This window comes from Scyliorhinus canicula, chromosome 14, assembly GCF_902713615.1.
Source record: "Scyliorhinus canicula chromosome 14, sScyCan1.1, whole genome shotgun sequence".
Lineage (NCBI taxonomy): Eukaryota > Metazoa > Chordata > Chondrichthyes > Carcharhiniformes > Scyliorhinidae > Scyliorhinus > Scyliorhinus canicula.
Window position 1 is genome coordinate 81,903,473 of NC_052159.1, and position 16,906 is coordinate 81,920,378.

The 16,906-nt window shown below is 40.1% G+C and overlaps 1 protein-coding gene across 2 annotated transcripts in view; it reads left to right on the top strand.

Annotated features, from left to right (window-relative positions):
- Positions 1 to 16,604, top strand: part of pcf11 (PCF11 cleavage and polyadenylation factor subunit) — a 50,589-nt gene extending 33,985 nt beyond the window's left edge. For both annotated transcript variants that reach the window (XM_038818417.1, XM_038818418.1), the window contains exons 9-16: positions 54 to 156; positions 2,307 to 2,423; positions 2,540 to 2,660; positions 7,494 to 7,677; positions 8,811 to 8,966; positions 14,259 to 14,351; positions 15,368 to 15,403; positions 15,615 to 16,604. In XM_038818417.1, the coding sequence (XP_038674345.1) occupies positions 54 to 156; positions 2,307 to 2,423; positions 2,540 to 2,660; positions 7,494 to 7,677; positions 8,811 to 8,966; positions 14,259 to 14,351; positions 15,368 to 15,403; positions 15,615 to 15,824 (1,020 nt within the window). In that variant the 3' untranslated portion in view covers positions 15,825 to 16,604. The remainder of the gene's footprint in view (positions 1 to 53; positions 157 to 2,306; positions 2,424 to 2,539; positions 2,661 to 7,493; positions 7,678 to 8,810; positions 8,967 to 14,258; positions 14,352 to 15,367; positions 15,404 to 15,614) is intronic.
- The last annotated feature ends 302 nt before the right edge of the window (positions 16,605 to 16,906 follow it).

Here is a 16,906-nt window from a genome sequence, read left to right on the forward strand (position 1 = left end):
TGGAACATAATCGCTGGATATTTTCATGATTAGGATTTCTTTTTGTTTCCTAGCTTAATGCCATGACGGGCTTTTCTCAAAATCAGACTCCTTTTAGTCAAGGCCAGCAGTACATGCCCCCTCAATCTTCTGTTCCAGTTACACAGATTCAGCAAGGTATGCATATTCTGAAATAAATTGGACAGATTAATTTCTTGTAATTTATTCTTTATTTCATGAATGGTAAATCGCAGCCAGATCTCATTTTCAAACTATAACTCTCATTTCTGAAACTCCCTTTACTCTCCAAAATATTTCTTCCTTCATAAGCTAGTCTCTTCCCTGCCTCAGCTGATCTGATGAACCCCCTATCCAAATCTATTGCAATGCAAATTATTTTGTCCCACTGTCCCACACCCTCCCTCACTGGGCCAATTGTCACTTTTTCTTAAGTTTTGCTTTCACAGCGCTGACCTTTGTTCTACTGTTAACACATTCTTGTATCTTACTGTTGTGCCACTATCCGCACCTTCTTTAGTTTGTAACACTACCATTAGCAATCCCTTTGTCTTGTGTCCATGACATCTTTGCCATATCTCTCCTGCCTCCCATCTATCTCTGACCTTCGATTACTCTACCTGCTTCCACTCCCTCTTAAACAGAATAAAATCTACCACATTTTCCTCTCGAGCTTTGAAGGAAAGTCATGCAGACTTGACATTGACTCCATTTCTTTCTCCACAGGTGAGTTTTTCCATAATTTCTTGTTTTTATTGCAATTCTTTCCTGCCTGACTTTGCACTCTCTCTAAACTTGGGTTCACCCTAAACTTGTTCCAAGTCTTGTTCATCCATAATGATGTGGCAATGCAATTTGAAAATGCACATCTTTGTTTTCAAAATCTTGTTCCAATTTCTTTAACCCCTCCCTTTGCAACCCTCCAAGACCTGCATTCTTTCAATTGAGCCATTTGGGCATCCCCAGTTTTCATCTTTCCACCATTTGCTGCTATGTCTTTAACTGCCTTGTCCTAAGCCCCAAGTTGATCAGAGTTCAATGCACAAATAAGTTCAACCAGGCACAGAAGAGTGCTGGTGGATGGTAATGGTTGTACTTGCATTCTAGGAAGAAACAGGCGGAGCTAATTTGGGATAGAAATGTAGAAGGAAATAATGTTTTGATACCTTACAGCCCCAGGATCATGCTTTAAAAATATGCAAACTGACTTATGATCTGCCTCTTCTGGTACTGCTATTTTATATTTTAAAACTTTCCAGAATGTAATTTTTACAATGTTGGGCGGGATTCTCTGTTGGCGGACTCAGACATCTGGAAAGGTGATTGGGTGGGGCATAGGTACCAATGCCAAAATCGCGGCCTGCGCCGATTTGACTCTGTCACCTTGACAGCTGTGTCAATGCGGTCTGGAACGCACTTCTGTAAACACCGTTTGCACAGCATTAGAGGGCCTGACCCGGTATTCTCCAGGCCTCTACAATTTTCCGCCACCGATTTGCCGGGTTCCTTCGCGTTTCACTTGTGCTTTTAAAAATTGTGAAACTGGCGTCATGGCTGCGGAGGGAGAGAGAGGGTATGGACAGTGTCCAACATCTCCATAGTTTGCTGACAGTCGTGCCGGTGGCCGGGAGGCTTCTGCCAGTGCCCGGGGGGTGGATCACCATTGCCGCAGTTGCTGAGGCCACTGTGAACTTGGGTCTTGTAGGTTCTGCTGCCTCCTCCCCAGGACATTCCCCATGGTACTCTCTGGCCCCAGCCGACCTCAATGGGATGGGTGTGCTCCAGTGCAACCTTGTTGGCTGAGATGAGTGTGTGTGGGGATTGTAATGTGTATATGAGACTGCAGCTTGTCGGCCTCCCGAGTGTCAGTCACGAATCCGGCGATTCCAGCAATGTTTTCAATTAGAATCGATTGTGTTCCATGGGCATTGGTGCTAGTCCCTTCACAGTCGCTGAATCGGTCCAGGTTCGGCGCCAGTTTTGCTGTTGTGAAAGACCAAGAATCCTACCGCGACGTCAACACTTATGTCAGGAACGGCGATTCCAGTCTGTTAACTTTTAAAATGTGATTCTGTATCACTGCATCAAATTAGTGTATTGTCCTAGAACAGTCTAATATCAGCTTTAATAGTGTGAAACCTTGGCTTTGATATAGCAAATAAAATTTTGGTGCTGATAAATTCATGCAGTATTAAAAATCCATCTGCTGAGGTGTTTGGATTTGTTGCCAAGTTGGCTGTTTCAGCCCATTCAGTTAAGAACTTTGGCTTATTTTATCTGTTGTGTAATCAAGTATTATAATATCACAGGATCATCTTTTGCACCTTTGGATAATCATTTGGGGCAGCTGGATGTTAATGAGCTGTTTTCCAAGCTACTTTTGACTGGAATTTTAAAGCCAAATCCAGTAGAATCTGTCCCAACACGTAAGTTTTTTTTCAATTAGAAACATTTTTAAAAAACAATTTATTCAGTTTCTATCGTTTTCTTCAGAAAATCTAAATCAAATTACAACTTAATTCTTTTGTTTTAATGAATTTAGAGTCTGAAGTGTTTTCAGAAGGGGATTCTCAGGCTCAAAACATAATTGAAGATGATGAGGAGGAAGAAAATGAGGAAAACATTCCAGATCTTACTAGCTTTCAAATTGAGGAATTGAAGCAGTAAGTAACTTCTAACTAATTCCTGACTTTCAGAGTTCATGAGGAATGTAAATCTTGAAACTAGGTTCTATCATACTGCAGGCAATCTGGTCAAAGAGGTGCAAGGTCTTCCAAACAGGCATACTTTAACTATATGTTAACATTGATTCTTTTGAATCAATCATACTTCACATTTTATTTTTCCTCATTTGTATACTGAATAGATAATCGAATGTGATCAAGGAGGAACACTGGCAAACAAAATGCTTATTTGAGATTGCTGACATAAGTCATGTGCTTTGTGCTTACCCATTAAATCTAGAATTTGTTCTGGAACCAAATCGTAGTTATTTTTCTGCAGTGGACAGTATTGTTATGTACTAGGAAATTATTTACCTATTTGTTCCCAGATAATTGTTTTTGTACATGACTTTTAAATTGAGTTTTTTTTCCAGTTTTTAAATTCGCAGCAGTTAGTGCTAACTGCATGAAATCACACAACACTGAATGGCCAGTCGGACCTGTGATAGGTTTTTGAAAAAGCTTCCAATTAGTCTAATTATTTTCCTATAGCTGTGCTGATTTTTTGTTCTTTTAAATTCTCTTGGTTGAAGAGTATGTATTTTTATACATGTTGATTAGTCAAGACCTGCATTCTTTTGACCAATTCATCTTCAGTTTGATTGATGCCAGACCTGGTTATAAGATGTCCGGATTTTGAAAGTTGCTCTTGTAGGGTAGCTGTGCTAGCCACTGATATAATTTGATATCAAATTATTTTCACAAGTGAACATCCTGTTTTGAGCCAGGACAGCTGTGAATTTTGAGTTTCATTAAAAGTAATCCTTTAAAATAAGTGACTTGATGCTAATGCAAAGAAACCGTCAGGTTCCATGTGCAACTACATATTATAGGGGTCGAACACACAATTGTACAAAAGCACTAGGCAACTATGTTCACTTGAAAGCTGAACATAAAAACTAGGAGCAGGTAATTCAGCCCCTCAAGTCTGCTCTGCCATTCAATACGATCATGGCTGACCTTGTCTCGGCCTCAACCCCTCTTTCCTGTCTGTTCTCCATAACCCTTCAACCCATTACTAATTTAAAATCTGTCTATTTCTTCAAATTTATTCAAAGTCCTAGCATCCACTGCGCCTGGGATAAAGAATTCCATAGATTCCCGACCCTTTGAGAGAAGTAATTTGTACTCATCTCTGTTTTAAATCTGTTACCCCTTATCCAAAAACTATGACCCCTCGTTTTTGATTGCCCGACAAGAGGGAGCACCCGCTCTATGTCAACATTGTCAATACCTTTTTATCATCATATATATCTCAATTAGATCTCCTCTCATTCTCCTGAACTTGAGAGTGCCTATATTGCTCAATTTCTCTTCTCTGGAATTAATCTAGTGAACCTCCTCTGAATTGTATCTAATGAAACTACATTTGTCAAAGAACAAAGAAAATTATAGCACAGGAACAGGCCCTTCGGCCCTCCAAGCCTGTATCGACCATGCTGCCTGTCTGAACGAAAAACCTCTACTGGGACCAAGTGCAATGTGTCCAAGTTTGCAGGTGACACTAAGATGAGTGGTAAAGCAATAAGTGCAGAGGATACCGGAAGTCTGCAGAGGGATTTGGATAGTTAAGTGAATAGGCTAGGGTCTGGCAGATGAAATACAATGTTGACAAATGTGAGGTTATCCATTTTTGTAGGAATAACAGTAAAAGGGATTATTATTTAAATGATAAATTCTTAAAACATGCTGCCGTGCAGAGAGACCTGGGTGTGCCAGTGCATGAGTCATAAAAAGTTGGTTTACAGGTGCAACAGGTGATTGAGAAGGCAAATGGAGTTTTGTCCTTCATTGTTAGAAGGATGGAGTTTAAGACTAGGGAGATTATGCTGCATTTGTATACGGTGTTAGTGAGGCCACACCTGGAGTGTGCCCGATGAAGGCATGCCATCTGCCTTCTTGACTACCTTCTCCACCTGTGTTGCCACTTTCAGTAACCTGTGTACCTGTACACCCAGATCCCTCTGCCTAAGGGTTCTGCCATTTACTGTATATGTCCCATCTGTATTAGACCTTCCAAAATGAATTGCCTCACATTTGTCTGGATTAAACTCCATCTACCATCTCTGCCCAAGTCTCCAACCGATCTATATCATGTTGTATCCTCTGACGGTCCTCGTCACCATCCACAATTCCACCAACCTTTGTGTCGTCTGCAAACTTACTAATCAAACCAGTTACATTTTCCTCCAAATCATATATATTTTATATATATGTGTGTGTGTATATTTTATATATATATATATATATATATATTACAAACGGCAACGGTCCCAACACTGATCCCTGGGGTACACCATTAGTCACAGCCTTCCATTCAGAAACGCACCCTTTCACTGCTACCCTCTGTCTCCATCTTGCCAGTTCATCTTTGATCCTGTGTGACTTCTGTACCAGTCAGCCGTGAGGGACCCTGGTTCAGCTCAGTTGGCTAGACAGCAGGTTCATTATGCAGAGCAAGACCAGCAGCGCAGGTTCAATTCCCAAACCTGTTATTCATGAAGGCTGTCATCTCAACCTTGCCCCTCGTCTGAGGTGTGGTGATCCTATGGTCAAATCACCACCAGTCGCTCTCCCCCTCAAAGGGGAAAGCAGTCTATGGTCATCTGGGATTATGACGACTTTACCTTTTACCTATATATTTTAAATAGTTGGAACCCGAGGGCAGAAACAGAGTTTATATCTTGCCAACCAGATAAAGGCCCATTTATCCCGACTCTGCCTTATGTCAGTTAGCCAGTCTTTTATCCAAGCTAATAAATTCACCCTTCGTCCCATGTGATTTTACCTTGCATGTTTGCACCTTTTGTGCAGAACCTTATCCAATGCCTTCTGGAAGTCGACATACTACATCTGCAGGATATCCATTATCCACTTGGCTGGTTACATCTTCAAAGAACCCTAGTAAATTAGTGAAACACGATTTACCCCTCATAAAGCCATGCAGACTGGTGGAGTGCATTTTGACTTTCCAAATATCCTGTTGTTTCTTCCTTAATGGATGCTAACAATTTCCAAATGACAGATGTTAAGGTAACTGGTCTATAGTTTCCTACTTTCTGCCTCCCACCTTTTTTGAATAAGGGCGTGACATTAGCATTTTTTCAAATCCATTGAAGTTTTCTGCATTTAGGGAATTTTGGAGTATTATAACCAATGGATCCACTATCTCCACTGCCACTTCGTTCAGGACCCTACGATGTAGGCTATCTGGGCGTTTGAGGCTTGTCTGCCTTCAATCCCAATAATTTGTTTAGTACCCCTATCGATAATGATTTTTCTAACTTCCTCCCTTTCTATTACTTCTGCATTACCTGTTATTATTGGGATGGCTTTAGTGTCCTCCACCATGAAAACTAAGGCGAAGTATTGATTTAGCATCTCTGCCATTTCTGTGTTCCCCACTATTAACTCCCCCATCTCATCCACCAAGGGACCAACATTCACTTTAGCTGCTCTTGCCTTTTATATACATATAGAAGCTTTTGCTGTCTTTTTATATTTGCGCTTGTGTTCTTTCATAATTTACTGTTGCTCTTATTACATTTGTAGTAACCCTTTGTTGATCTTTCAATGTTTCCTTATCATCCAGCCGTTGCAATATGGGTATCCCTTCGTTTATATCTTTACCTTACCGGTTAACTTTCTTGCTCAGCCGTGGATGTTTTCCTGCTATTACAATCTTCCTCTATGGAATATGTTTTATTTGGGATAAAATGAATATATTCTTAAACAGCTGCCACTACACATCAACTGTCCTACCTTTCAGTCTTCCTGCCCCAGTCCACTAGTGTCAAATCTGTCCTTGTGCCAACGTAATTACCTTTGTTTAGCTCCAGAACGTGAGTGTGCAACTCCAGTATCTTTGATTCGAAATTCTATCATGCTTTGATCACTCAGCCCTCGAGGATCCTTAAGGGACTTCTTTCCACTGCTATTTCTTATTTCTACCAGACTGATTCCCCGTTTTGATCTCCAGAGCCTATATAATTTCTCACTATAACATTGATCCCGTCCAACCAGCAAAGCTGCACTATCTCTTTTGTATTTCTGGCTATGCTTCCGAAATCTTAATGTCACAAAGTAGGCTTACATTAACACTGCGATGAAGTTACTGTGAAAATACCGAGTTCCTTTGGATATTCAATTCCCATACCTGGTCTCCTTGTAACCATGTCTCAGTAATTGCCACCGCTGTCTCTGTGTGCACTACTAAATCATTAATTTTGTTTTAAGTCCTTTGTGCATTTAGACACAAAGTGGTTAAATGTCTGGGCAGCACAAATATGACTGATAGCACTGTGGCTTCACAGCGCCAGGGTCCCAGGTTCGAGTCCCCGCTGGGTCATTGTCTGTGCGAAGTCTGCACGCTCTCCCCGTGTCTGCGTCGGTTTCCTCCAGGTGCTCCGGTTTCCTCACACAATCCAAAGACGTGCAGGTTAGGTGGATTGGCCATGATAAATTGCCCTTGGTGACCAAAAAGTTGAGGAAGGGGTTATTGGGTTGCAGGGATAGGGTAGAGGTGAAGGCTTGGGTGGGTCGGTGCAGACTCGATGGGCCGAATGGTTTCCTTCGGCACTGTATGTTCTATGTCTTCTATTGGGTGTTTAAGCGTGTTGATGCAGTCTCCACCTATCAAAGAATCATGATGGGCATTTGCTAGTCTCGACCGTGACAACGCCTCTAAAATAAATGTTCTATTTCTAAAACAGAGTACGGTGTTTTATATAACTATTGAACATTATGCTTATTATTGATTTCTCTTAAAAACAGGAGATATGATGGTGTTATCAGCCGACTATACACAGGTATTCAATGTTACTCATGTGGAATGAGGTTCACAGCATCGCAAACTGATGTTTATGCGGACCATTTAGACTGGCATTATCGTATGAACAGAATGGAAAAAGACATCACTAAGAAAGTGACTTACAGAAAGTGGTACTACAGTTTAACTGTAAGTTTGTTAAATGTTCAAAACTTTTCTAACGCAAGATTTTTCCACCCGTTGATCCGTGGCGTTGAACACGAGTTGTCAGGGCCATGAAATCTATTCGGGTCAAATAAGTTTGGATAAGGAAGGATAATTGGACCCCGGCAATTAGAAGGTGGATATGATGTAGTAAAATGGGAATTAGAACAGGAAAGATAGAAAGTGACATTTTGGATTGACATCAGGGAAGTGAGCGAGCTGTAATTTACCTGGGAGCTAGGGGTTTAGTGGCAGTATCACCAATTTTATTTCTCAGAAGACTATCATGGGAAGCACTACTGGTGGGTTCAGTGGCCTCTTGATGGAAAGGGAGATGGAAATAAGTACCAGTGCATATTTAAATAGTGGAAGATTACAGGGTCAGGTATTTGATTTCAATGATCTGTGTGCCAGGGTGGAAACCAGGTTCATTTTCTTATGGTGGGACTGATGCAGTTGATTTTCTCACATTGCAATGCATGTTACCTCAAATTACTTCCCAATTTCACGTGAAAGCTGTTTTAGAGTGCCACCTGAGCTGAAGTCAGCGGCCCTTCAAAGCGCTGGAAGTTTTGATTCTGTAATGGACATCAGTTTGCATTACAGTCCTTTATTTCTCTCCAATTCTTGTTCAGTCGGGCTAGCATTGAGTTCGAATTGACTGATCTCAGCCGCTTTCAATATTATTCCTTCAACTAATTTTCAACTTTTCACAAAAACGTCAGGGTAGCAATAAAGAGGTCATTTTAGGTGAAATTTTTAAAATGTTAAGAAATAGCGAGTTTAATTGCCCTGAGTGTATGAGGCTGTAATTTAGTTGAACCCATCTATATTTAGTCCATCTTCCAATGAAATTAATATTAAGGCAATTCTGCCCACTGAAAATCTTTAATGCATAGCTAAAATAATTGTTTTTATGGCAGCATGGTGTTTCGAATATCCACATGGGTCATGCAGCTGGTGTAGCTGCCATAGGGACTTAATTTTACTCACTATTCAGTTCTACCAGTTTGTTTGGAGAGGGTTCCTTTGAGAAGATCAAAAACATTGAACAGTTAAAAATGCTGAGAATTTGAAATGTTTGATTTTTCAAACATTTTATGCTTGCACATCCCCAGGACTGGATCGAATTTGAGGAAATTGCTGACCTGGAAGAGCGTGCAAAGAGTCAGTTCTTTGAGAAGGTTCATGAGGAAGTTGTACAGCGAACACAAGAAGCTGCAAAGGAAAAGGAATTCCAAAGTGTTCCTGCTGGCCCTGCTGGAGTACATGAGGTAGGTTTGTTATGGATGTGCATCTGATTGCATGTTATGATTGTTTTGGCAGACTCCTTGAATGACACAGCTTTTTACTTGAATTCACGTGAGTCACCTCTGGAATTAAAATTTTCTAGATATGGATTACAGAAAATGACAAATGAATGTTTAAAACTTAATGGCTTGGAAGTACTAAAATTAATCTATTGCTTTTCTATCTAAGTTGCTTGTTCTCTGTCTTGATAAATAATGTTAAGGAAAAAATCTTTGGTACTTTTAGGAGACCACTCTTCTGTGCACCACATTGAATATCGATCAACATGGCCTTTCTTTCAAAGCTGAGGCTTTTCTTTCAGGCCCAATATATTTAAAGGGCTGTAGATAAGCCATTACTTCACTACCTGCTTTTCAAAAAGTACATGACTCATTGGGAGGTAAAACTGTTCAAACTGGTATTGCATGCTTAGTATGAGATGGCACTCTACTGTATTTGGTCAGTGAATGCCTAATGAAACACCCCTGTGCCCTACAAACATAGAGGAAAGTTGGATGCTACAGTTATGCCTGTTCTCTCTCTCTCTCTATATAACATATCAAACTGGGATTGAATATCCTCACAAAGTTTGGCATGTAAATGACAGAAACACAAGTGCAAATCAGGCTATCCCAGAAATGCTGTTGTTTATATGAGAAACCTGACTTAACCCTGTAGAAAAATAGCTTTCTACAAATCTGGAAGTGGTTGAGGTCAACAGGCTGTGATTTTTAAAATGTTGCTCTAGTTAAAACTAATACTGTACTTGATTAGATTTTTTCCCCCTCAACTGCTGCTAACATCTTTTAGCAGTTTCGGAAAGAGGTAGCATTTTGTTCTATCATGAACCTTTACCATGAAATTTGCTGTAGCTGTGTATATTTCCTTGTGATGAAAGAAGAGGGGCAAAGCTACATCAAAGGACAAACAACTAGAAGATAACCTTCCATTAGTACATAGACCAACCACCTGCTCCTTCAAGATATATATGGAGAGATTTACTTAAGGATGCATAGTTGCCAGTAGAATTTGAAACATAAAACCAAGGAATAAATATGTTTTGGAGTACTGGATTTCACATCACTATGCTTTTATTGCATTTGTCTGTTTTGAAAAAAAAACATCCCTTTCTGTGGCCAGAAGGTTCACTGTGTCACTGTCTGATTCACACAGTTCTGCTTTATTTTGGATCTTTGGACATTAGAGGTGAAGCTAGGTTAAACATAATTAATTTTGCTCTCTCTGCGATAGTCTTTAATGCTGTCATGAATGTGTTGCTCATTCTGCATCCTTTTCAGAACAGAATCCCCCAAAATTGAGTGCACTGGCGCTGACTACTGCTAGTCCTTGCTCCCCTCTATCAAATATCCGAGTTTCACCTCATTCCTGACAGAGTTGCAGAAGGCACGGGCAGGTCTACATTGGCCATTTCCCTCCATCTTTTTAGGGTTCCCAGTCCTCCCCATCTACTGGAAATGGGTGATTGGTTCCCTCTAGTGGAGAGAGCGAAAGATAAATAAACCAGAGGAAGGGAGAATTCTGTCAATCTGATGTGTATTGTACAAGTTGTTCTATGGGAGTTGGAGAACTTCTCCCTGAAAATTGAACCCCTCATACCTGAGGCTGTGCAAGTCAATGAATTGAATTGTTTTATTTTATTTTAATAACTTGCTGTGTATGTCAGTCACAAAGAAAAGTTGCCATTTAATTAGTGTTTCTCATTGCAGTTGCTAATGCAGAAGTATAACAGGAATTATTTTATCTTTTCTGTGTTTCTGTATAAATCAGTTGTCTCATTACTAAACAGACCTTTGGTTCAACTACACTAAATGTAATAACATTTGAAAAGTCAGACAAATGCCATTGAATGTCATATGATCAAATCTCCAGGAATATGTAAAACATAGTTGCCCGTGCTAATAGATTGGACCACATTTCTCCCAAAATTTCTAGGGCTTACGCTTCAATTTATGATTGGTCTCAAATCTGATCTCTTGAAATTACAGAAGGCTGTGGGTCTCATTTCCAGACTATACTGCAGTGAAAACTGGGCAGCGTCTTCCATTATAACTTAAAAACACATCAGGTTGTATAAAAACACATCAGGTTATAAGAGGAGCATAAAGCAAGAAAGGACATGTTTAGTAAGTTATGGATATTTATTAATTTTAAGCTTGAAAGGGAGGGATACGTGCACAGTCCGTGAACACAGTAGTGAATGGAGATGTCATCATCTTCGGTGATTACTCGCTAACGCGTATGATTGTCCACAGAAGAAACTTGCGGGTCATGGGGGGTTCTGTGGGTCCTTGCATAGCTGATGAGCCCGATCCTAAAGCCGCACCTTCAACCACACACTGAAGAAGGTGGGATCGGTCCTGGGCCTCGGGTTCCTTTTTCTGGTCTCTTGCTGTCGGATGTCCTTTAATAAGGAGGTTCCTCCAAGTAAGTCTCTTCTGCGCAAGGGTCTCCCAGACATTGACGTCTATGTTGCATTTCTTGAGGAAAGCCTTTAGGGTGTCTTTGACACACCTCCTTTGCCCTCTTGGTTGGGAGTCTTCCTTAAGCTGGATGAAGATTTGCTTTGGCTGTCGGAACCCTGATATTCTAAGGACATGGCCGGCCCAGCAGTTGGTTTCGGATGATCATGGCGTCGATGCTGGTGCTCTTAGTTCCTTCAAGGACGCTGATTTTAGTATGCTTGTCCTCCCAGCTGATGTGGAGAATCCGTCTCCGATAGCATTGATGATACCTCTGCAGGGCCTTGGGTGGCTTCTGTACATTGTCCCAAGTTCCTGAGCTGTATAGAAGAGTTGGGAGGACGACTGCCTTGTACATGAGGGTCTTGGTGTCAGCACAGATGTCGCAGTCGTCATAGACTCTCATCTTTCAGCAGGTAATTGGGAAGGCAAATGGAATGTTGCCCATTATTTCAAAGGGAACGGAGTATAAAAGTAGGAAAGTCCTGAAATAGCTATACAAGGCCACACCTGGAATACTGACCAGTTTTTGTCCCATTATACAAGGAAAGACAGTGGCATTGGAGGGAGTCCAGAGAACATTCACTGGCTTGATCCTGGATATGGAGGGATTTTCTTAAGAGGAGAGGTTGAGCAGATTGGGCCTGTACTATTGTAGTTTAGAACAATGAAAGATGATCTTATTGAGACGTTCAGGATTCTCAGGAGGCTTGACAGGGTAGATGCTGAGAGAATATTCCTTAGCACGGTGGCACAGTGGTTAGTATTTCCTTACTGTGCCAGAGGCCGAGTTAAGAGGCTGGCCTGGGGTGATTATCTGTGGAGTTGTACGTTTTCCCAATGTCTGAGTGGATTTCCTCCCACAGTCCAAAGATGTGCAGGTTAGGACGGGGAGTGTGGACCTGGGTGGACTGTTCTTTCGGAGGGTCAGTGTAGGCTCGATGAGCTGAATGGTCTCCTTCTACACTGTAGGGATTCTAAGATTTTGTAGGAGAGCCTTGGACCTGGGGGCATAACCTCCGATTAAGGGGTTACCCATTTAAGACCAAGATGAAGGGGAATTTCTTCTGAGGGTAGTGAAATGTGGAATTCTTTACCAGCTGAAGAGGCTGGGTCACTAAGTATGCTCAAGGTTCAGATACACATGTTTAATCGGTATGGGGATAAGGTGGGAAAGTGGAGTTAAGGATTATGTCACATCCGCTATGATCGCATTGAATGGTGGAGCCGAGAGGCCGACTTCTGCTCGTACATCTTATGGTCCTTTGGCGTCCAAAGGAGGCGCTTGCAGATCGTTTTTTAAAAATAAATTTAGAGTACCCAATTCTTTCTTCCTAATTAAGGGCCAATTTAGCGCTGCAACCCACCTACCCTGCACACCTTTAGTTGTGGGGCTAAGACCCACACAGACATGGGGAGAATGTACAAAATCCACATGGACCGTGACCCGAGATCGAACCTGGGACTTTGGCGCCGTGCAGAAGCAGTGCTAACTACTGTGCCACCATGCTGCCCCGGCGCTTGCAGGTTGGATATAATGTTGGATCTCTGCATCGATTTTAGCTTTAGATTAGCGGTGTCTCCCAGGTAGGGGAAATGTTCTACGTTTGGCGACATTTCTCCGTTCTTCCCCAGGGCAAGATCTGGTGTTTCCCTCCATCAAGATCAATCGAGAAGTCTTACCAAACGAATGGAGGAGCAACCCACATATGAAGTGTTGCGGAATACATTGTTAAAATATTTCTTGCAGCCGAAGGAAGTGGCATAGACTGCCACAGCTACCAACTTCCACAATATGTGTTGCATGCTGGTAATCTCAAACAGAAGATCTTGACATCAAGGTCAAGCTGATTAAATTTATTTTTGAAAACACAGTCCCCAAGCTTTCCAATTAAAAGGAAGTTTAGCATGGCAAATTCACCTACCCAGCACATCTTTTTGAATAGTGGGGGTGAGACCCACACAGAAACGAGGAGAATGTGCAAACTCTGTTTCAAACGTCTCAATTAACAGACCGTTAATTGGGGCCGGGATCGAACCCGGGTTCTATGGGGCCGTGAGGCAGCAGTGCTAACCACTGCACCACCGTGCTGCCCCTATTCTGATGATTGTTAATGTTCTCTTTGACTTGGCTGCCATCTTTCTCGACCACATTTTTTGCATTTTCCAGTATTCCATTGCTCCTTTAAGAAATAACAGCTGTTGTCTTTTGCTGCACAAGGTCCCTGCTTTTGCCTTGCTTTCAGCTATTTCCTTTCTCTCCTGCTGTCACCCTATTCTGCAACCAAATGGTGCACCTTGTCAACTTTGTCTCATCTACTCAACTACATCTGAGGTATTGCAGTCTGGATTTGGTGAAACCAAGATGGGAATCCAAGAAAATAATATTCTCCAGTACATACATAATGCTGGTGCTATAATGAGCAACATCCTGGAGAGTGCATTAGGAATTCATGCATAGATCTTTGATCACCTTAAGGGATAGCAACCAACTATGAATTGGGAAAACTCAGGAGACTTTAAAAGTACTTGTGTATGAATCAAATGTTATTCAGAGGTCCAGTTGAAAGTTACTGATCCATTCCTTAAGTGGGGAAAGTAAGAAGGTAATTGAAGTCCAATTGGAGTCTTCCTCTTCAATTCTTCAATACTGAGACTATCATAAGTGGCGTTTGGAAGTTTACTATATCTTAAATTAGCATGCTGCATTGTATTTGCTAGTAATACACCATATTAAACTTTTTTTTAAAAAATTAATTCTTGACCCAAGTTTATTAAGCACATTGTATCTGGCAGGTCTGTGAAATTTGTCAAGAGGCTTTTGAGCAGTACTGGGATGAGGATGAAGAGGAGTGGCATCTGAAAAATGCAGTTCGTGTCGACAATAGAGTAAGTACAATAAGCCCAATTATTAAATGTCTTGCTCTGTGTATAAAAATGAGCAATTGTGTGCAACCATTGGCACAATTTGCCATTTGCAACAATAGTTTGGCTGGGCTCACATTCTCAAAGCTCATTGATTAATCCACTGGATTATTATGGGCAATTGTAAAGAAAGAATGCATTTATGTTGTGATGTAAGGCAACTAGTATATGTTACTCGTCATGTGAAACCTGCAACTGATGACATTAGGCTGGAGCTTGTGGAGCAGAGCATCTCTCATCAGACCACTTTGGACTTCTTCATATGTTTCAGCTCAAATTTCCTTTTGTAACAGAAGTTACTAGAAGTACAGACTGATAACTTTGACAAGCACAACAGGACTCTGGGACCTTTGTGAATGGCAGAACTAATAATACATTGTAAGGATTGAGAGGGGAAAAAAACACTGAGGATTTGTTAAGGCGGATGAATTAAGAGTTGAATCAGGTATAAAAAAGAGCGGAAGAAAGATTGGATTGTGGGAGGGGGAAGGAAGAGGAAAAAGGTTTTCTTAAAACAAATGACCTCTTTACCATCTGAAGTGGCTCCACAGTTTAAATTGTTTAATTTCTAAGCCAGAAGGGTTAATTGGCACTATTAAAGTACTTGCGCTGTTGATAAAAAATTATCATTGTGGTGAGTTTAATTACAAAGTACATATATAGCAAGTTCTTAAAAATAAAGGAGAGCAAGGGTGAGATATTATTGATGCAAAATAAATGTTGGAGCTGTATAAAATCAGCAGGTTCAGGTTGAGTGATTTGTACAAAAACGGTGTTGTTATCATGCCATTACCTTTCCAGCAAGGTTCCGTTATTTATATTAATTTCAAATACTAAGCTATGGTGTTCTAATGTTACTTCTGACCTGGTTTATTTTAACAAAGCAAAATTATTTTAAATTCATGCATTGGCAGATAAACTTGTTAATTACTTGGAATCTTTGAAATGTGAATTGATGTGTATAATGTTTTTCTTTTTAGACATATCATCCAGCATGTTATGAAGATTACAAAAATGTGAGTATAAACCAGAGTTACTTTTTTACTATATAATTATTGAAATATTCCTGTGCCAAAGTTCAGTCATGTTTTAACAGCAAAATGAGCTTGGATTTTGTGATATTTTTCAAAAATGTCATGCGGGTGTTTAGTTCAGCTGAATTTTATCATCACTATCAAATATTCATGAAAATTGCTTTTACATTGTTTTTTCCTCTGCCTTTTCCAGGCTTCATTTACAGATACAACTCCATCGCCAAGTGAAGCTCCTATCGAAAATCCACTACATTCAGCTATTAAACAGGAGCAGTTGGATAGTAGTTGCAAGACCTCCGATCCTACCAACAGCTGTAAAGATGCAGAGAATGAAGGGAGCTGTGTGTTAACAGATAATAAAAATGAAAAAGATGCTGCAACTGTGAAAATGGAAACGGTCTAGGTCTTCCTTTGACGAAGAAAAAATAATCTTTTGTTCACTTACAAACTTTAGTATTACAAGAAACTGATAGAAGATGAATGGTTGGATTTGATGTATCCTTTTGTATGAGGGTGACTATCGTATGACACTGAAGTGATACTACCTCTTGCTACATTGAAATCATTGGGAAACATGCAAAGCAGCAATAGTACATGCTACCTTCAAGGAACATGTCAAATTTGAACCCCCCCCCCCCCCCCCCCCCTTTTGTTTTATATTTTATTTGAGGCAGGGATCTCAGCAGAAGTTATATTGAATACATTTTGGTATTTGTATGTTCAACTGCATGTGCAGTTCAGGTGTGTATTACTGTGTGGGTGCTGCAAATGAGTGAATGCACTTGGGGAATGAAAATGTTACTTTTGTAAGAATGTAAATTCTAAAACAATAAAATATTTTTGAAATATGTTTTGTGTACAGTTGATGGAAAGTATTTAAGTTAATTTTTTTTAAATATTTATGGTGCAATGGAAATTGATACTTCGGTTTATTTAGGAAATAAAATTTGTTATAAAATTACAGGATCTGAACTATTGAAAATAGAAATAAAACTATTGATATTTACCTGACATAAAAGTTATTTTGTTTTTTATGTGGATTTCCTGCATTACTAGTTGTTTTGATAAGTTAGTAAATCTTCATACAGCAAAATGATCTATGCACCTGAAAACAATGCAGTGTTGAAACCATTAGAGGTTAACCTTGTATGTACTAAACTAAATAAACCGTCTGCACAAAAAATGTCTCTGTTTTCATTTTCATAATTATTAATCTGAGCAACATAAAGTTAATATGCATATATTAAAATGGCTAATTTATTGGCATTTTCAAATATTCTATACATTTTTCTTGAATGTTTACTTCAGATTTCCTACCAGGCAACATATTGCACATCATTCCTTCCACTGCATTTTAATTCTAGTATTGACTAAATGTAATAATTTGGAAAAATAAAAATAAATGATCTTCTGCTTGAAACTTTAATTGGATGATTTTCTGCTTGAAACTTTAATTGGTGTGTTGCATACAAACAGGAGTAGGCT